This window comes from Pestalotiopsis fici (genome assembly GCF_000516985.1).
Source record: "Pestalotiopsis fici W106-1 unplaced genomic scaffold PFICI_Scf_12, whole genome shotgun sequence".
NCBI classification, from domain to species: domain Eukaryota; kingdom Fungi; phylum Ascomycota; class Sordariomycetes; order Amphisphaeriales; family Sporocadaceae; genus Pestalotiopsis; species Pestalotiopsis fici.
Genome location: NW_006917102.1, coordinates 807,882 through 828,454, shown reverse-complemented (window position 1 = coordinate 828,454; position 20,573 = coordinate 807,882). Strand labels below are relative to the sequence as shown.

At 49.1% G+C, this 20,573-nt stretch overlaps 7 protein-coding genes across 7 annotated transcripts in view; 3 read left to right on the top strand and 4 right to left on the bottom strand.

The window, feature by feature from the left end:
• Positions 1-5,450: 5,450 nt before the first annotated feature.
• Positions 5,451-6,974, top strand: PFICI_14016 (uncharacterized protein; the record flags this gene model as incomplete). Its single annotated transcript, XM_007842597.1, has 1 exon — positions 5,451-6,974. The coding sequence occupies one exon, from the start codon at positions 5,451-5,453 to the stop codon at positions 6,972-6,974; it is 1,524 nt and encodes a 507-aa protein (XP_007840788.1).
• Positions 6,975-7,694: 720 nt separating this feature from the next.
• PFICI_14015 (Zinc-regulated transporter 1) lies at positions 7,695-8,774 on the bottom strand (the record flags this gene model as incomplete). Its single annotated transcript, XM_007842596.1, has 1 exon — positions 7,695-8,774. One exon carries the CDS (start codon positions 8,772-8,774, stop codon positions 7,695-7,697), a length of 1,080 nt encoding a protein of 359 aa, XP_007840787.1.
• A 2,518-nt stretch (positions 8,775-11,292) lies between these two features.
• On the top strand, positions 11,293-12,969 carry PFICI_14014 (uncharacterized protein; the record flags this gene model as incomplete). Its single annotated transcript, XM_007842595.1, has 2 exons — positions 11,293-11,762; positions 11,814-12,969. 2 exons carry the CDS (start codon positions 11,293-11,295, stop codon positions 12,967-12,969), a joined length of 1,626 nt encoding a protein of 541 aa, XP_007840786.1.
• Positions 12,970-13,280: 311 nt separating this feature from the next.
• Positions 13,281-13,734, bottom strand: PFICI_14013 (uncharacterized protein; the record flags this gene model as incomplete). The annotated part of the gene is made up of 3 exons (XM_007842594.1): positions 13,281-13,344; positions 13,418-13,527; positions 13,612-13,734. The coding sequence occupies 3 exons, from the start codon at positions 13,732-13,734 to the stop codon at positions 13,281-13,283; spliced, it is 297 nt and encodes a 98-aa protein (XP_007840785.1).
• Positions 13,735-15,837: 2,103 nt separating this feature from the next.
• On the bottom strand, positions 15,838-17,487 carry PFICI_14012 (uncharacterized protein; the record flags this gene model as incomplete). The annotated part of the gene is made up of 2 exons (XM_007842593.1): positions 15,838-16,535; positions 16,590-17,487. The coding sequence occupies 2 exons, from the start codon at positions 17,485-17,487 to the stop codon at positions 15,838-15,840; spliced, it is 1,596 nt and encodes a 531-aa protein (XP_007840784.1).
• Positions 17,488-18,227: 740 nt separating this feature from the next.
• PFICI_14011 (uncharacterized protein) lies at positions 18,228-19,881 on the top strand (the record flags this gene model as incomplete). The annotated part of the gene is made up of 4 exons (XM_007842592.1): positions 18,228-18,731; positions 18,794-19,526; positions 19,591-19,703; positions 19,759-19,881. The coding sequence occupies 4 exons, from the start codon at positions 18,228-18,230 to the stop codon at positions 19,879-19,881; spliced, it is 1,473 nt and encodes a 490-aa protein (XP_007840783.1).
• A 183-nt stretch (positions 19,882-20,064) lies between these two features.
• Positions 20,065-20,573, bottom strand: part of PFICI_14010 (uncharacterized protein) — a gene marked incomplete at both ends in the record, with an annotated part of 1,331 nt that continues 822 nt past the window's right edge. Inside the window, 3 exons of the mRNA XM_007842591.1 lie at positions 20,065-20,103; positions 20,156-20,248; positions 20,298-20,512. Of these exons, the coding sequence (XP_007840782.1) occupies positions 20,065-20,103; positions 20,156-20,248; positions 20,298-20,512 (347 nt within the window). The remainder of the gene's footprint in view (positions 20,104-20,155; positions 20,249-20,297; positions 20,513-20,573) is intronic.

The window sequence follows — 20,573 nt, the reverse complement described above, 5'->3', positions numbered from 1 at the left end:
GATTTGCGACACCATTCCACGACGTGTATGTACTTAATCCAAATGCGTGGCTGTTAATTAATGTTGGAAATTATCGAAACCTGTGAAGTTCTGCCATAAGGGTGTTTTTGGCGCGCATATCAATCCAAACCTTAGATGGTCTTCCTTAGTTCTGAGGTTTGATTAGCTGAAACGATAATGGCCAAAGCTCTTTTTATGGAGTTAAGGAAATACCTCCAAATACGAACATCAGCATTCAAGGTCTGGATACTCGAGATAACTCATCAGGGCCAAAGGCGCTCTGCAGTCGGCCTAGTTACTTCCAATACGAAGTCTGATAAGGACATTGGGTCCCTAAATACGCCTAATACTGCTAGGTTAGAGCCCCCAGCCTTGGTACGAGTTGAGCGTAGCCTACATGAGGTACCGTTACTTCGTTGATGGTAATCTCCCCAACTCCACCGTGTAAGTCAACGATGCCGCTGCCGCCGGTTATAGTATTCTGCCACTGAGAACCCGTCTACTGATGCTCATCCGTGTCCCTCAAGCTGAGGCGATTTTTAGAACTGCCACTCATAGAAATGTACCCGTTGACACAAAAATTGTCGCCAATGTTGATATTGACGCTGTCCCCGGATATGTTTATGACTGAGTTGCGCCCACTCATGAAAACGGCATAATGATCACCGCGAATGCTCACAGTGAGACTTCTCCCGATCGCTTGGCGGCCGCGTTGGGTAAATAGTACGGCCCGAATGGGGTGCGTAAGTTTGTGTTCAAGTACTTACCTGTATAACACTAGGACTGTGGGAGTTCCGAGCCGAGTGACCTCTTTGTTTGCAATTGTAAAAGACACGTTGCTCATGTTTCATAACTTTGTTGGCACATGCCCGTGTACCTTTGTGTTGAAGGGTAGAAATGGTCGCGAGTGCAGCAGACAGCAGAAATAAGTGAAGAAGAATTGGCGAGGATTGAGAGAAAGATTTCAAGGCATCTTTGACTTGAGTAACATACAGGAAGCCATACATTGGCTCAATTTCCAGGATATGTTCGTCTTTTGTGGACCCAAAGCTCGTCCTCGCTCCATCAAATTACGAGAATCAAGTTGTGGTGAGGATGGCTGGCTGTTGGCAGGGAGTATATTGGAAGCTGAAGCTGAAGAAGTTGGTTCAGTGCGATCGCCAGCACAGAGTAGTGCAATTCGAGCGGCTCAGAGTACTGCTACGCGGCTAGTCTCCGGCGCTGAACACGACAGACAAACAAACCTAGGTAGGGAAGTGAATTCAAATACTGGTAGTTGGACTTCAACACCTTACCCTAGAAGAAAATACGTCAGAACCGGCTTCTATCTCTGTTCCGCCGCCGCGAGTGTGCTACTACGCTTTTCTCAAGTCCCACAAACGAGTCGCTGGTGGCAAGGACGTTGCCCTGGAGTTGAAGCGCCCGTACCTATTATGGCACTCGAGAACGCCAATGCAGCGACCAGTAAATATATTTTCTGCCATTCTTACTACTGCTGTCAACAAAAGCCGTCCCAGGTTTGTTTACCAAAGTGTTGCAATGACATTGGCATTGCCCACCGCAGATCATCTGCTTGGGTATATAAAGCCGTCTTCAGCACCTCTCTTTTATAGATTAGAGATCAACTCAGACAACTTTCAATGCTTCCTCGATCATCTCGTCTTCAGCCCCCCATTCACACATCTGCTCAGGTGAGGGAAAGTGACCGGCACGTGAAGGAGCTTAGTGCCTAGTCCAAAGTGTTTGGCCAAGGACCCGTTGAATAACGCCATTGCAGTACAGCGCAAGTTGTCCAAGGATTGCGATTTTGCTATATTAAGCCGTTGTCCTGGATCACGTGTCTCTCGAGCAGGATTGACTATCTGCTGGGCTTGATGGAGCTCAGCCCTCTGTTTCCCAGGTGACGGGCTCTGAAGGACACTTGCACTGAAGCTTATCTGTTGGGTGCTCTTGCTGCCTTACTTCACTGTCGTCGTCTTCGATGAGTACTCATGATTCTTTGGTACTCTTGTGTCAGTATTTGTCACTGTTAGGTGCTAGGCACCACACTAGGTACTAATACCTAATTTCCCCCGCAGCCACTATAGCTTTCCGCCCTCTTTTTTTATCAACTTTTGCTATATATTGTCACAACTAAACTAAGAGATTATCAATCTCGTGGCCCGTAGCCAGTTAAATAATCGTTTTCTATTAAAAACCTTCTTCTTCGTCGTTTTCCGTAAGGTACTAGTACAAACCAGCAAGGCTCTGGCCTTACAATCACTATGAGTACTGACTACGTCAGTACGACAATATGAATATACCCGGGAACAGCGTCTGTATCAGAATTGCCGCTTATTATAATCCATGGACGTCAATGCCTACATCTCCATGAGTGATGGCTTTGACAAACGCATAAAGTTTAGATACACCAATGAGCAGCAGGAACGCCCCGAGCAGAAAGCTGTGTGCAGCGTATACGCGATGGGTAGACGTATGGGTATTTCTGCATCCAGTGTAGACTGCGGTCAAAGGCATTTTTCGGCGAAAGCTCAGTAGATGGGAGAATTGGCGATCTCAAAGGCATGATACTATATACGGCGTGGCAGATTTTTACACATATAATCTATATATACCGACCTATTTAAATACCTACCTATCTTCTTGACCTAGTAGCATGTGAATACTATAGCTAATATGGTGCCTATGAATATTAATCTTTTATACAGATTTCAGATAAGTAAACAACCTGAGGTGGCCAAGAAGCTAGAAGAGAGCGTCGAACGTTGTGGATACAATTGGGAAAGGACGTTAAGGCTCAAGCCAAGCATGCAAACAAGAAGCGCAGAATCGATCCCATCTACAAGATATGAAGGTTTGGCCGAGGACCAACGAAGAAGAAATTCAACTACAACTGGATCTGCCCATTTCCAATCGTGACGGCCTAAAAAAGCGGCGTCGGCCTCGCCCAGCCGTACTGGCTGAATGTGTTGTCCATTTTCCACACATCTCTCGTTTGCCCGCGACAGAAGGGCTTTGATGTGAGTCGTCCGCCTTAGATCGTCCGAGCTGCACAAACTCTCTTCTTGACGGTGAGCTTGTAAAGCCAAATGTAAAGGTACTTAGCTGACGGTATATCGACCATGGTCCGGGACAAAGCCGATATTATGGTGTCACCAACGGGTCCACTGTCTCTGAATGCTGCCACATGTAACTTGACAGTGCTTGGCTCAGTTAAAGTCGATTGCTCTAATATCAACTAGGACCACGACTTTTCTTGACGGCCTCTCCATGTGAATGACATTTGAACTAGCAAATTTCATCGACAATGGTTGTGTAAATCGTTCCCTCAAATATGGGCACTCATTCTGTTGGCTACAAGGGCAGACCGATTATCGTAGTGTAGGACTCGTGATAGCGGAGCTTCTGGCGGTGCTAGTTCAAGGCATAATGATACTTGATAGGCCCATATCCTGGTAATCAAGGTGGCATCTTGCCGAGGAGTACTTTGTCCCTTCTCACCGATGCTATAGAGTTTAGAGCTAGGCTAGACTAGATGTAACAAAAGTCCTCAAAGTATGACCGGTATTGGCACACTACAGACTGTCACTCGGTGACGGGCGGTATTGGAAGGCAGATGAACCCTCAAACGTGTTCGTTGACGCCACTGCGCTCGGGAGTCTTGGCGGGATAAATTATTGATGACGGAATCAGCAAAGATGATGTATCGCCGCATTCAAGATCGGCCGGAGGAGTTTGTAGATACGGCGCACTGGCTGCATGGGAAAATCATGGGGAAGAGTGCATGATGATGAGTATTTCGTACAGAGCAGTGAAAAGATGGTTGTTAGTTATGTCGGGGGTGCTGCTTTGGATGAGGCAAGCAATATCAACACGCTTAATTCCGAGATAACAAAGGTTTCATCAGCCGAGTGTAGTAAGAGGGCAAAATACAACGTGTTCCACATAAACCGTATTGGGTATTTCCAAAGGCGACTGCTACCTTGGCATTCTCGCTCCCTCTAGTAGATTACAATTAGACTTATTTTCAAGCTCTTCGCTTACCATGTCGTACCGACTCAATCCAGGTGGGAGAATCACACTCTGATTGACAAGGGTAGCTTTCCAAGGATTCCGAGGGATCAGCTCTAGACACTTGCCCTGTGTGAAGTCATACTTCGGGGCTGCCACAGATGATACAATCGATTGCGCGATCCACTGCTTGGGGGTTGATGCGTCAGGTTGAATGAGGAAGATGCAATGGTCTTCTTTCATGCCCAGCCAGGTCGGTCGTTATCATTATCTACTTGGAAACGCGGGTGACCGGCAAGTCACATAAGGGCGCCGAGGTGGCTGAGGGATCGCACGGTTACGGTAGAGGTCGAGAATAACGCCTTGGCTGGTCAGTGTCTGCAGAAGAGAACTGCGCAATGGTTCATGAAACCGGGTCCCTTGAAGTGCTTTGGGATACAATGCAGACGAAAAGGGAAGGCTGCGTGGGCCAGTGCCTCGCCACTCATGCATATACTCTATTTCTTAGTCAATTCAATGGTAAAAGAAGGATGCAAGCAAGGGGGTGTCAATACGTTTATTGCTGCAGTGTATACGTGAATCCCTCGACATACACGCATCTAATCTGTAAACAAGTCCCGGTCTGACCCGCTTAAAAAATAAATCAAATCACTTCATGTGCCAAGACTCCCGCTTATCAGTTCAGCATCAATATGCATATGCGAAAATTGTCGATGCATGTGAGTTTTGAACCGATCAGACCCTGATGGGCGGACTCGTCATGGACATGGTCCTGATTGGCCAATCCGTCGACGGAATTGACCAGGTTCCATGTTGCTTGTGGGCTATCCCCTTGTGCGAACGTATCTGGAAAATAAAAAAGAGTAAACGGCGGGTCCCGGCTGCATATGCAACCTTGGTGGCCATGGCCGCCCGTCAGTGCCGTTGAAGACTTTTCGGAGCAGCATTTCCTGAATTATACCTAGTCCCGGCGGGTCCATCCGCTGCGGTATACAGCAAATGGATATAACCTCCGCGACGACGCGCAGCACATAGTATCGTGCGCAGGAGATTCCAGACTTTGATGCCAAAATTGATTCCGTTGGTGATAATCCCAAACATTTGGCGGCTGGGCTACCATCGCTTCCATCCGATCATCCAGCCGACTGCCCAATCTGAACAGCGGATCAATGTTTGATTTTGGTCGTTCGCATAGATAACCGGAGCTCAGCTCATACCTGGCACCATGAAACAATCCACAATGTCATCATCTTCCATTCGGCCGAATGTTCTTGGCCTCAATAGTGAACTGGAGGATTTGTGGATCAAGGTTATGGCTGTCGTAGTAAACACTCATAGCAAAGAATTCATAAGTAGAGCTGCTGATACCCAAAGATCATGGCAGAAGTTTCTGCGTGAGTTTTCTATATCCACAACCGGAAACCAACTCATACTCCCTCATGGCATCCACAACCTATGAAAACTCTGGCATCAAGTCTGCCTCTGGACCTTCATCAGTGTCTGCAGAGTCTGATGACCTTGTAGTTGCTGTCATTCCTCAGAAAAAAGGCAACAGAGCCTACCGGTGGCTGCGATGGAATTTTGGTTCAGTGTATCGTCGAATCTTTGCCGTGGCATTCCTCACAAATATTGTTATACTCATAACCCTCGCTGCGATATATAAAACCAGGCATGGCTACTACCTGACATACGACGCTTGTGCAACAGCAACATCTTCCAATCTCTTGGTATCCCTCATTGTACGGAATGAGCACTTTGTCAACACCATCTTTGTCCTCTTTGGATCTCTGCCCAAAAAGGCACCGTTGTGTATACGGAGAGTCATTGCCAAAGTCTACTCGTATGGAGGACTACATAGCGGCTGCAATGTGTCTGCCACGTTGTGGTACATTGCCTATCTGGTGCTCGTCACTCAAGAGTACATCAAGACCCAGATGACGCCAATCCAGATCTGCGTATTAGCTTTTAGCTATGCCATCATGGCCTTTCTGGTGGCCATCCTGGTCTGCGCCCACCCCCGCATGCGCAGTCGCTGGCACAACTCTTTTGAAAACACGCATCGCTTCCTGGGATGGTCCATCATCTTTTTATTCTGGACAGTTGTTCTTCTCTTGGCCAAGGCGTCTGCAACTCAGCAAAACATCTCCATGGGGTCAGCAGCCATCAAGATCCCGTCCTTTTGGAATCTCATTTTCATCTCCCTCTTTGTCATTTACCCCTGGCTGAACCTCCGGCTGCGCGAAGTCGAGACCGAAGTCCTCTCCTCCCACGCCGCCGAGTTCAAGTTCAAGCACGCGAGCGTGCATTATGGACAGGCGGTGCGTCTTTCCGACGCTCCCCTCAAGGAGACGCACGCCTTTGCCGTCATTCCCAACACCCCCACAACATCGGCGCCCGCGTCCACATGCTCGTCGTCGGATTTGGAAAAGGGCGCCGTGGAGAAGAAGCGGGCGGGTCCCGAGGGCTTTAGCATTCTCATGTCCAATGCCGGCGACTGGACGCAGCGCATGATTCGGGATCCGCCCAAGAAGATTTGGATCCGCGGACTGCCTCAATTCGGCGTCATTCGCGTGGCCGGCCTGTTCAACCCCGTCGTCATCATCGCCACGGGGTCAGGCATTGGCCCTTGCCTGTCGCTCTTTGTGCAGTCGCCCGACCATCCGGTGCGCATCATTTGGAGCGCCCGCAGCCCCGAGACCACCTATGGCCAGGGCGTTATTGACATTGTCAAGCGCGCTGACCCCCGGGCCTTGATCTTGGATACAAAGACATACGGTCGGCCAGACCTGGTCTCGTTGGCTTATCGCATGTGGGCCGGTGAGGATGGCAGCCCTGGCGGTGACGCGGCGCCTATGAAGTGTGAGGCTGCAGTCATCATCTCGAATCAGAAAGTGACGGAAAAAGTTGTGTATGGCCTGGAAGCGCGTGGCGTCCCTGCTTATGGAGCGATTTTTGATTCATGAGTCTGGGGCGGCAACGTCGCTCTTTCGTGGGATTCGATGCAACATCCCTGACATGGCCTAGGCGAATCTCTTATTTTTGTTGAAAAAGGGCAAATGATAGAATATCGCGAAAAAGTTTCAATGGCGTTATTGTTCCGTTGGGATTTCTTTTAGTGGGGGTGTTTGATGAGCCTCTTCCCTCGGCAAAGCAGGAGATGCATCTCGCTTGATTTGGTCACACCACACATCACATTCGTTGGCGACCTGGGTCCGGACCAACCTTGGTGGTCTCTGCGACCCAGACCATATGGTGTCACCTGCTTCATGTATACTAGGCTAGATACTTTGCAGCGTCTCTCTTTTAGATACACATAGAATCACCATGACCCAGGATTTCCAGGTTTTTCGTAATTCCCACGAATGACATGTACTGCGATGATGCGTTGTTGGCATTAGAAATCCTATGCGTGAATGGATTGGTGAACTTGACTGGCACTATTATAGTTTCGCACTCTATTATTCCGCAGTCACTTTTAACAGCAGCAGCAGCAGCAGCATTATTATTATAGGGGAAACAGGCTTGATTTAGGTTCATCTATAGGAAAATGTGGGGCGCATTTAGCGAAATGCATTACAAAATATACTGAGCTCTGAACACCCGGAGATTCCGCCCAAGTTCCGTAAAACCCGGCAGACAACAAAAAAAACCCCCCACTACATGGCAAGCGAAACTCTTACGGATTAGGCCCATTTGCCGAGTAAAGCCATAATTAGGGTACCCAGATAAAGTGATGCCAGCATAAAAATGATCCGCTTACTGTCCTTGGTTCGTGCAGGGTCAAAAATAAAGTCTCGAGCCAACATTTCCACCAGACCAGTGTAAATGAGGATGCCTGCAGAAATGGAATCCAGCACGCCTGAAACGACATTGGCAGTGTAAGAACCGCTGTCGTACGTCTCTCGCACGCCCAGTCCAATGGCAATGGCAATCGGGGTCGTCAGACCATACGCAATGCACAATGCCCAGGGCAACCAGCGAAAAGTCTTTGGAAATGGAATGGCCGAGAGTCTGGCACCGATGCCCAGTCCCTCAAAGCTCTGGTGGAAGACCAGCACGGGGTAAAGAGTGCTGAATTCCTCGCCAACGACACCCAGATTGAGACCAATGATGACGCTGTGGAAGATGACGCCAAACTCGAGGATGAGGAATGCAGCAATCTGCTCGCGAAAGGCGACTTGAATCTTGTCTTCGTCTAGGGAGAAGTCGTCGGCCTCCAGAGAGTCGACTCCATTGGATGGGGTGAGAATTTTCGGCAGCCTCTCGTTGGGCTGCTGCGTATCGTGGCAGATGGCACCTTGCACGTCGACGTGTTGGGACTCGTGCTGATACCGCCGCGAGACGAACCAGTCGGCCAAGAAGTCGAGGAGGAAAATGGCCATGATGGACGTCAGTGCAATGGCTGGGGGCCAGGAGTACTCGGCCCAGCCGCCCGTCATGCCGACACATGAGGCCGGTCCAATCTCATCATAGGCAGGATCCAGGAGATGGATAAAGGCCGTGGCAATGATGACGCCGGAACCAAAGTAGCGGGCAAAAAGGTAGACGTAGAGGGGAACGCGGAACCGGCGAATCCGCTTGGCGGCGACGGGAAACAGGGTCGCGGCCGTAGACACGACAAAAATGACGAACAAGGCCGAGGTTCGGGCGCCGAGGCGACCGTCATAGTCATTGCCGCCGGCGTTCAGGTAGCAAATGACGGCAGTCGGGTCTGCTTCCGTCAAATTGACGTTTGTAGGGTCGAAATCAGAAGTGTCTGCCATGTTGGGTTGCTTGTGATTGGCGCTCAAATCTGATGAAGCGTAGAAATCTGTTATGGCAACAGAATGAAGACTATCTTGAGCCAAGGAGTAAACGAGTCAAGAGAGAAAGTCTTGGCTGTCTTTTATACACAGGAGGGACCAACCCTTGCTTGCCTGCTTACCGTATTAATAATTGCTTCAATTTCAACGAACGCGTGTATTCTCTCTATGGGTAAAGTTGATGTCTACTGCCTAGTATGTTGGCGGCCGAACAAGCGGCGGCGCGTCATCTGAGTACCTGGATGACCAAAAGTGGCTCTTGCCTACCCGGCTGGCTACATTGAAATTGGACGAATCCAAAGACTAGCAGCAGTTGCCAGGTAGAACCCTTCGTTCGGCAGGAAGCCAGATTGGAAGGGGATGAGAACAAAACAGGACAAAATCTGGATATGCCCTCCTCGTAAAGTGTCTGTTCCCATGGCTGCTTCAGCTTTGCGTGGATGTGTTTTTGGTGTATCATATTAATCCAGCGTATGTACGTGTAAAATCTGTCTCTCTGGGGTACGGATCATCTCACCAGCAACATCCATCATGGACATGCCGACCCATATATTCTAATAAAATAACTCTTCATTATCACGTTCACGGATGCTGCGCGAATTCTACTTTGCATTGGCTAGACCTGGTAGAATTGTTTCTCACGAAGAGTGGTTTTCAAGCGTGTGGCGCTATTGGTCTAGCGCCGTACCAACCGTCCGGGAGGGATGCCGACAACTAGATAGTTGATGGAGAATGGCCATCAAGGTGCTCTGGTGAAAAAATCCATTCAGTCTGTTATATTTCAATATTTGTAGTCATATTATCAATGGGGCATCTTGCTTCCTTCTTCCAGGTTTAAGGCCGAGTCATAGGTCAAGTAACAAGATTTGTTCTTTGGTTTTCCACTGCGAGAGTGCTAGACGGCGTGTCGCACCAAGTGCTAAAAACCCGCCACAGCGCAGTCATTGTAGGCGCCGTTGGGCACCACCTCTTTATGCTCACAACGTTGGCGCTGGGGGGAAGCCAAAAGGAAGAATATGAAAGAGCCATATCAAAATCAGTCAACAGTCACCTCCAGGTCCTCGTTCCTTTCATCTAATATACTGTATCACTACGCGACTATGGCTGGATACCGCTAATGACGCTTAAGCAGAGAATGGGATACAGTGCAGATTTTCACAATGGTTTGTCCTCGGTGCATCTGGCATTTACAATCTTGGTGGTTATTCGGGGCGTGTCCTTGTATCGTTCGTCATTCAACCAAATCCAAGTCAACCATGTGCAGTCGACCTGCTGAAATATTAAGTTACATCTGGCCGACATTGTTCGGTATCCGAACGGACTTAAGACAGTTGCTCCGGCAGTCAACGGTGCCTGTTGTCCGACCTGAAGCGCCGCGGCGGAGCCAAGACACGGATGCACTGGCTCGGCGCTCAGAGCTGAAAAAAACAAGTTGGCAATGCTCCGTCACAGAACAATGACACAAGCCTGCAATGCAACATGTCTTGCCATACGAGGAATCTCCTTGCGACTGAGATGCATTGTCTACTGGATACATGCAAGCACGGAGGATATCAACCATGACGTCGCTTGTCTTTTCAACTCGTTCTCTTACGTGACATGAGGCGATTGATTGAAATGACACATGGGAAGCTGGGCAGGGATACACACAAAGAGAGGAGTGTGTGTGTGTGACAGGAGGTTGTACTCCGTATTTGTAAATGTTCCGCGGTTCGCGCTATCTTCGACGGCTGCACGGCATACGCCCTGTCACTAGACGGTGATCAGTCTTCTTTCCCCTGGCTTGCCTGGATTCTATACTGCAGACTGCTAGGCAGCTAGGGTATACTGCAGCCCAGCCTTGCCAGCCAAGCCACCGATGATTCTCCAGGATCCACTGGTGCATCGACAAGTTTGCCGCCCATTCGCTGCGTTCCAGATAGACTTGCCTGGCCACACCCCCCCACGATGAACGGTAGGACTATCTTGAGATATGACGTCTTGGCCAAATTCATTGATAGATAGATAGTAATTTGCCCAATTATTTTCCAATCACGGATTCCATCAGCCCAAAAGAGAAGTTCATGCACTGAGTCGATCCCACTTTGGGCGCACTATTTGTCAACAATCGAATACATTATCCACGGCGGGCCAAGTACCCTCTAGCAGCAGATGGAAAACTACAACAACATGTTGCGTGATGAGTAGCTAGACCAAGAAAAGTACTTTTGACTTTGCACAAGCTTCCGTCTCACTACATGTATCTCATATTCTAGAATTCTGCAAGTCTCGTATAAGCAGCTTATGTCAATGTACCGTGGGGGTCGTTTTTGATGCACCTTTGAGGCACCGATACAAGTATACAAAGAGGCAGGTAGTCGTGTTTGGCGTCAGCTTGGCCAGCTTGGCTGCTAAACCTTGAATTGATCGCTATACTCTCTGTATCTGCCCCCACCTTGTGGAGCTGCGCATAAACTCCAACGCCTCCGTATCGCCCAAGATGAAACTCGCGATTCTGTCACAGATTGCACTATTGGCAAGTGCCGGTCTCGGCCGAGAAGCCAAGGACTCCTTGTGCTCCGATAGTCTGACGGTGCAAACCGCAACGGGAACCTTTACCGGTATCATTGACCCCGAGTTCCCAAACACGCGCCAATTCCGCGCCGTGCCCTTTGCCGAGCCTCCAGTGGGGTCGCGCCGCTGGCTCCCGCCGCAGAAGCTCTCCTCTCCGCCCACTGAGCATCACTATGCCACGCGCTTCCCTCCGTCTTGCCCGCAATTCGTGACGGCGCTGCCATCGCTGTTCAATACCAATCTGACTTCTGGAAACTTGATATACAATGGCTATCAGAATGACACGTCGGGCTTGGTCGGCGAAGCCACGTCTGAAGACTGCCTGTATGTTGCAGTGTGGACGCCCGCTGCTGATGCGCCAAAGCCCGACGGCGGATTCCCCGTCGTTTTCTTCATGTACGTGATTGTCTCAAAGACTTGATAGGAAAAGACCTAAAGGTATCTTAGGACCGGAGGAGGCCTACTCATGGGCGGCATTGATATTCCCTGGCAAATGCCAACCTCGTGGGTGGAGCGGTCGCAGTCGCACATAGTTGTAACCATCAATTACCGCCTAAACATCTTTGGCTTCCCCAATGCCCGGGGCCTTGCCGACGGGGACCAGAACCTGGGTATCCTCGACCAGCGCGCCGCCCTGGAATGGGTGCACGACAATATTGCGGCCTTTGGCGGCGACCCCAGCCGCATCACTCAGTGGGGCAGGTCCTCGGGGGCCGTCAGCACGGATATTCATGCGTATGCATTCCGCGAAGACCCCATTGCCCAGGCCTACTGGTTGCAATCCGGCTTGATTGTAGATCTGGAGCTTGAAAAGGATACGACGTACTCCAACTTTACCTATGTTGCACGTCACGTTGGGTGCGATATACCCTGCAGCGAAGGTGAGGACGTGGACGGCACTGCTGAGCTCGACTGCATGCGCCAGGTGCCCATGGCCCTTATTGAAAACTTCATCGGACAGTACGGCGATCGAGGCGAGACTCCCACGCTAACATTTACCGTATTTCCTGATGATCGCATCGTCTTTAGCAATTACAGTGCGCTGTCCGAAGCAGGCAAATTCGCCAGGATACCGGTCATAATCTCCAACACGGCCAACGAGTATTCTTCGCTCGTGTCATGGCCGGTGGACAACCTGACTGCTGGTCCAGACCAGGCAGAAGTCACGGCTTTGGATATTGAGCTGGGTGTGTGCCGGACATACTTGTCGACCGTGTATCGCACCCGCGTGGGCGTGCCCGTCTTTCGATTCCAGTATGCGGGCATCTTTCCGAATCTGAATTATTACTCGTGGCTCGGCGCCTACCATGCCAGTGATATACCGATATCCTTTGGGACGTACAGACTTCTGGATCACGTTGCAAACACTACCCAGTTGGAAATCGAGACCAGTGATTCGATGCAGGACCACTTTCTTGCCTTTGTCAGGGACCCGTTCAATGGCCCACAGCAGACCATGGGGTGGCTGCCAATGGATCCAAGTGACCCTGATGGTGGCGATCTCATTCGTTTTGGGGCAGACGGGAAAGCTGTTCAGCATATCCCTGGTGTTGAGGTAGACGGAGTGTGCTATGGCGTGGGAGAGTATAACCCGTTTCCATAGTCCATATCAATCTATATCGGCGTTTCAATCTAGCTTCACAAGGATTGAGACGCACCACATGATTTCTGCCTTTTAAATGATGGATCCGATCAGAAGTTTTATTCTTCTAGCTATATATACTGAACTGTTTGAGAAGCTTGCATTGGCCGAAAAGGAAGCAAAAGAATGACATCAACAGTAAATTGGCGCAAAAACCCCAACGGCCAACATCCGCTCTTGACAGAGGCTAGCTCCCAAGACTCCATGACACTGAGAATTGGCAAATCATGCTTTTAGATCGAGATGCACATCCTCTCGAGACATGCTTTTGCTTAGTTCACCCAGCACTCGCCAGAGCCAGGGCCGGGCTGACATTGGTCGCGGCCGCCACCGCAGCTGAAGTAGACGATTCTCGTTAGAACATTGACAAGTCAAGTCTCATAAATAAATAATGGAAATTTGTACTGACGTGTAGCAGCCGTAGCCCTCTGAGCACTGACACTGTCCGATGACGCAGTCAGAGTGAGGAGGGTAGTTCTCGCCGCATCGTGCCTCGAGCGATCGAGCTTGGATAGTACCCTTTACAAAAATGCATGTCAGATCACGATTACAATATCAAAGCAACTTCTGTTGGGCACACAGATATAAATTTGGATGGCATACCTCGGAGAGACCCTTGTATGTGAAACCAGCATCTTGGATGGTCTCGATGTCGCTTGCGGAAGGAACCGCAGAGACGCCCAAAGCGGCGAGGAGGACAATGGCAAGGTTCTGGAAGGTCTTCATCTCGTAGGTATTGCCTGAGAAGATTGTTTGGATTGGAAAGTTTAGTGATGCAATGGAAATGTTGGAATGTGTTGTGATCTGATTATTGAATTGCGAAATCATAGAGAAATGACTCTTATTTATAGACCCTTTGGACTTAGATCAAGTCCCAAGCTGACATTCAAGTGGATTCTTTGAAGCTCAATTAGCTATGATGAAGGACCTCTCCGCTGTTTCCATACTATTGGTGTGCTCTGACAAGGCTGTGTTTGCACCACTACTAAGACCTCGTGTTGATCAGCAGTCAGACTACAGGGGCTCATGTAAGCGATTCTTTCTGCCTTTATGTGCCGATGTTGAATGCTTAGTCGTGAATTTTTGATGATCTCTGCTCTATATATCGTGAAGATCTACTTTAACGTAGAATTCGGTGTTTGTGCTCCTATTTTTTCTGACACGATGGAAATTGTGATTGTCAGAGGAGCTTCCATAGTAACTTAGCCCGGACCAATAATGTGTACATAAAGGTTCTCCACGACTCAAAGCCAATGGTATGACAGCTCTGAATACAGTCTGTAAGCTCTGTCTCTCGGCCTAATAATATAGTCTTACTTTGTGCAACGTATCCATATCAGAACATATAGATCACTTCCTACGCTTTCCAGTGGCCCCAGCGTCTTTCTATCAAATCCATCCACAAAATAAGATGAGAAACTTTGATTACTAGCTTGTGAAACTTGAATATAGTCTGATAGTACGAGGAGGGGCATGAATCGAGGGTCTCTTCCCACCACAGCCAGGTTTTTTTATAAAAGAAAAAAGAAATACATCGAGTGTAGACCATGACATCCCCCACGCTATATCACACTCCGATCCTTTAGTTGGAGAATTCCAGCAAAGGTAAACAATACGAATGCGCCGTCGCTGATACTGGTTCAATGAGAACAAGTAAGCTATGATCTCATTATAGTGGTTCCTTTTCTCTTGGCACATGTTCCTAACGACCAGTCTGACACGTCGACTTGTGTCTTTATTGGCTTTATACTTTTAGATCCCCACCGTTTTGTGCGTCCCCTTTCAATTCGATCTGAGGTTGTATAGCTCCACATTAGTCCACAGTTCTAACCCGAATGTCGCTGACGTTTGATCGAAGATGACTGCATACATATACAGGTGTAGGTGGTCCACAGATATTCACGGCATTACTGGCAATGGCAGAGATGTGCGGGGTGCATTCAGGAACTTTCTAAAGACAACAGCTGTTGTGGAACTGTAGACATTTACTTGCCTTCTTGTTCACCGCAAAGTCAGTGCTCTTCTCGCGTAGCCCCTCATTGACATAGTTCTCGTGTTGAAGTAGAAGCCAGCCACCTTCATTTTGCGCTTCATGCTCCATTCTAGATCTGAAAGGCTTTTTACTCATGACTCGTTGCAAAGATATAGGAATGTAACATATCAGGCCTAACCTGACACCTCTCCATCTCCCTTTTTTCCTTTTTCAAACGAGGTGTGTTACTCAGCTCCGTCAGGTGCATATTGCTATTGATTCACCTTGTCCGACGATCGCTTGGTCGGTAAAGCCAAAGCAGGCTGTACCCAACAAGCCCGGGCTCGGTTGGCCAGACTTCTAGGTTGCTTGCTGCGGCTGTGTTTCGTTGTCCGAAGGCCTAGCTAGGTGGAAGATCATTTTTTCGAGCGCGTTAAACGCATTGCAGAGACGCCAAAAATATTTTATTAGGACTTGCAAAAGGCGACGGAGTAATAGAATTATTGCCTATTATAAAAAATAAAAAATAAAAATATTTTATAAGAAATTATAACTTTATAAGCTATAAATTCTTTTTCCTTTTTTTTCCTTCTTTTTCCTCTTTTTCCTCTTTTTCCTCTTTTTCCTCTTTTTCCTTTTTTTCCTCTTTTTCTGTTTTCTTTTTTAATAAAGAAAGAAAGTATTATTTTTCAAAACGGCATTTTTCCTTTTTTTTTTTTAAATATGCTATAATATGGAATAAAACCTTTATTTAATGATTTTCTTTTATATACATAATCATATTTATAAAAAAAGGTAACCTGATCCAGACCGGTGAACACATACTTCTGCTTGGTTATATATGCATATCTTGGCATCTAATTTAATTTCTCAATTGCTAGATTGGCTTGGTTTGCCGCCTGTTCTTTGCGCATCTTGCGTAGTCGGGCCGCGTATCTAACGCCAAAGCCATGCTGAAAGACCTCGCTCGTCTCCTCGAGCGACAGGCCCGACACCTCTGGGTAGAAGAAGATGATTAGGACCCATCCCGTGAAGCACACTCCAGAATAGAAACCGAATGCTCCAGAAGGGGTGAGTGACTTCATCATGGTCAAAAAGGTGGAGGAGACAATAACGTTGGGTCCCCAGTTACAGCAAGTCATCCACATTGTTCCCATGGCACGAATCTCCATTGGGAAAAAGTCGGTGCTCATCCAAGCAATGTTACCAACGGAGAGACCGTAAAAGATGCAGAACCAGAGGATAAAGACCAGGACGACAATTGCCGGGGTTGTGATGGCGCTCTCCTTCAGTTCCAAGGTCTCGAGGTCAACGGGAATGAAGTGGAATGCAACAGCTACAGCTGCCAGTCCTGCAGACATGCCCCAAACGGTACAGACCAGCACCCGGCGGCGGCCATAAGGATCCACCACTAGGGCGTTTAGCCAGGTCATGACAAAGTTGGTACCGGCAACGACGAGACCGACCGCGACGGGGTTGGAGAAGCCGACAAGGGCAAATAGCGTGGCGGAGTAGTACATCAAGACGTTGAAGCCGGACAGCTGACTTATGACCACTGTTTCTATTAGCAAATGAAGATGGATAGAGTAAGCTCAGTAGCAAGACGTACTCAATGTACAAGCACAAACAAGTGCTCTAAAGTTGGCGGGGTCAGAGTGCATTCGCTTAATGGCAGCCCATCGGCTTCGGCCCTCTAGCGTAGATTTTGATTGACTGACGCTAGATTCGATGCGGCGGACCTTGTCGTCGACCATTTCCGGAGTGGCATTTTTAAAGATGCGCTGAATGACACGGTGCGCCTCTTCGGTTTTGCCGTGGAAGAGCAGCTGACGAGGCGATTCGGGGCAAAAGGGGAGGAGACAGCCCAGGATGATGCTCGGAACGGCGCCGAGGGCTACCATCCATCTCCAGCCATTCGGTGCGTGCGCCAAACCTGCCCCAATGCCATACGAGATGACTTGCCCTCCAGTGATGCAGGCATTGTTCAGCCCAATCATGCGACCTCGGAACTTCGTGGGTGCCAACTCGGCGAGGTAAAGGGGAACAATCATGGCAGCAGCACCCACACCGAAACCGACGACCAGCCGGCCAACGGCCATTTGCGGGATGGAAAATGCAGAAGCTTGAATTATGGCACCGACTGTAAAGAGTACACTGGCGAAATATGTAGCTCCTTTGCGTCCAAAGCGGTCGGCAGTGAGGCCTGCTGCGATGGCACCGACGAATGCGCCCGCCGAGCAGAGAGAAGTAATGAGCTCCTTTTCACTTGAAGATAGAGGGTGTCCGAGATCTTCACCAATATACACCAGTACTGCAGATATGATGCCAGTGTCGTATCCAAATAGCATTCCACCGATTGAAGCAGCAAATGCTACCAACCACGTGAACTTGCCAGTGGTTGTGTTTTCAATCTCGTCAATGTCGAGATTTATCTCTCCGATTTCAAGTGCATCGTCGCCTGCACCCTCAATGTGGGAGCTTCCGACTTTCTCGTCTACCACAGCCATGACGGGCAATTGACACGGGGGAGAAAGGGGGATATGGATATTGTATATGGGCAAGGACTGGTGTATGGTAGAGATGATGACAGTGGTGATGTAGAGGATGGTGATAGATATGGATGAAACAATGTGTATTCACCTGCTATATATATATACGTACCTAGATACCGTCGTTGACATTAGAGATAGTTGATAATGGCGCATCTGACCTAGTATTTGGTAATATTCTCCGCATGTACCAATGATCTCCCTGGTCTGAATCTGGGGAAATCTGGGGAAACTGGGGACAGCATGATCCTGCGCATGCTGATTGAAAGGCGCTCTTAAAGTCTCGAGACGGTGCCGTTCGGCGAAGTAGACAGTTCCATGTCGCTCGGCACATGACTGACTCGAGCAAAATGACCCAGCGAGGTGGTTATGAGCGACAGTGCGTAGGCCGACAGCCACAACCAGACCGGATTCGTCTTGGCCTCTCACTATAATCGCAGACTCGCAGAATTCTGACCAGATAGAAAACAGGCATTTCGAATGCCGAGCGCCATCCCCGCATAAAGGTGCAGTACACTAGGGCTATTCTAGACTTGGCTGGCGCTGCTCGCCCCCTAAAAGGCAGAATACCCCGCGGGGCACTGTTCTGTTTTCAGCTATATATCCCGCATGGCCCCCAGATCAAGGCCAGAGTCGACTACACACGACAACAGAACTCGAGTCGCGTTGCCTATTCTGGAGTCTTTCATCAGCCGTCCATGAAGCCCCGAAGCGGTTGCGAATCTTGTCGAGAACGGCATCGAAAATGCTACTTTCCTCCGGGAGCTACCGTCTGTCATGGTTGCAAGGAAGCGAACCGTGAATGCAGAGCAGCGCCCAGATGGACGTTTCTTGCCGCGTCGTCGTCGCATGCAGACTCCCCGTCTACTCCCGAGGATGCGCCTCTTCCACGCAGGTCGAGGCCGCGAAAGTTGCAAGCCGTCGGCAACTCGCGGGCGCAATCTTGCTCAAAGGGACGGCGCGGGGCACCTGAGGCGGCGGCCCAACGACACGTGCATGCCTCCGTTGTGGACTTCGCCGAAGACAACCATGTTTCTACTGTTCTGCAACATGGGTCATCGAGAGGCGCTCGGCCAATAAGCAAGTCAAGGGTAGAGGGGGCGGCAATCGAACCGGCGTCTGCTCCGGCTATTGTGGACACTCGCTTGACTAGCCGGGAAGCGTTTCTACTCAGATTGTACATGCTAAAGCTGGCACCCAGCGTATGTCCTTTGCCTGTGGCATCTCTTGTCTATCCGTCCAATGCTGATTACATCACCCACAGGTGGACGCCTGTGATGAGTCTCGGCATTTTACATTGATCGTACCACGCCTTGCCTTGGAGGAACCAATGATTTTAAACGGTCTCCTAGCACTTGCCAGCAAATATGATGCATTGTCCAATGGACGCGTCTCTGATCTGGAGACGACCAGATACCATGGTCGCTGCATTGAACTGCTTATCAAAGCCTTTGATCGGCCACCTAGTACCTATGATGCTGTTCTCCTTGTTGCCGTTGTCATTTCCCGATTGTACGAAGAGTATGATAATGACATTGACGTTGAGTACCACCATCTTAGAGGGGCGAGGAGCTTGATTGACCATGAATCTGTGGCTCGTTCTGCTGTCCAAGGTGGTCTAGCAGAAGCCGCCAGCTGGGTACATCTTCGCCAGGCTATATACGTGTCACTGACCATGCAGCGCCCACTGGAAATGTCGTTGAATATCTTTGAGAGTGTCAGCATGCTTCGTCGGCTTGACGATACTGCCTGTGCCAACCGCATTGTGTACATCTTTGCAAAGATCTTGCAATGCCTTTGCACACCTTCAAGCCGGCCGCAAGACAACATCAATGCTTCAAGGTATCCGCAGCCTGATTCAATGCAGCTCCTTCGCGACGAGCTTGACACTTGGTTTGCTACCAAGCCTGTAATATTTGAGCCCTTGTTCCGTGCAGAAACGACGGATACCGAGAGTGATGTATTTCCACCTCTATGGCTACTCTTGCCCATTCCAGGTAAGATATACGTCTTCATGGTTATCCACCCACTTTTAAGAAATTGATTGCTTAATCACTTTAGTTGTTGCACTGCAATATTATTATGCTGGAAAAATATTATTCTGCTTGTATGATCACAGTGGTATTGCGGCAGGTCAGCCTCTGTCATCCTACCACGCCCACTCAGACGTGCAGGTAGGTCAATATCATGTTAAAGGTTATGCCCAAATCCGTAAACTAACTTTTGTAGGCCCAAGACGCTATCGCAAAACTCTTGGATACGCTCATGGGCCTTGCCATGTCCAATGATCATGTGATCAATGCGTTTTTCATCCCTACACACATGCTGACAATCTGTATGTCTTCAATCTGAGTGTGGCGTCTCTCTTGGCAAATCTGACTGGCAATAGGCGGCGGCTACTGTATTCACAATCTGGCGCAGAGAAAACGGGCAATCGAGTTCTTGCATAGAACAAATCGCGAATTACAGTGGAGGACTAGTCATATAATACACTCCCTCTCGGCACAGTGGGCCGAATCGGATTGACATGCGAGCTCATACGCCATCGTCAAACTTGTAGTGGTTCGACCACCGCTGCACTGGATTAGTCTTGCACACGCCATGTAGCTAATCTGGAAAAACTTACAGTATCCCAAGGTCTGGCAGAGTTGACAAAGCGCAAGTCTGTGCCTAACCGGATCTTCCTGCCCTTGTCAAAGTTCATCGTGGATGCGTGGATCTACGTAATATTAGTAGGAGGTCAAGTTTGCTTTCAAGTGGTGACATACCATGTGAGGTGTATGTAGCACCACATCGCCCGCCTCGTAGGCAGTCACAAGCCACTTCCTGCCATATCTGCGCCCAAAATCGCCCGGTCCTTCGCAGAGGAAACCAGTGCTTATCATGTTAACATTGAATGCGTTTCTCATTTCCTCGTCCGACATGCCGGCCGCCTTAGCCTTGGCATTAAAGTCATTTTCAATCTCCTCTCCAAGTTTCTCACCTAGATTGATGTCAGTTAGTAGGGAATGAGAGAGAGAGAAAAAGAGAGAGAGAAAAAGAGA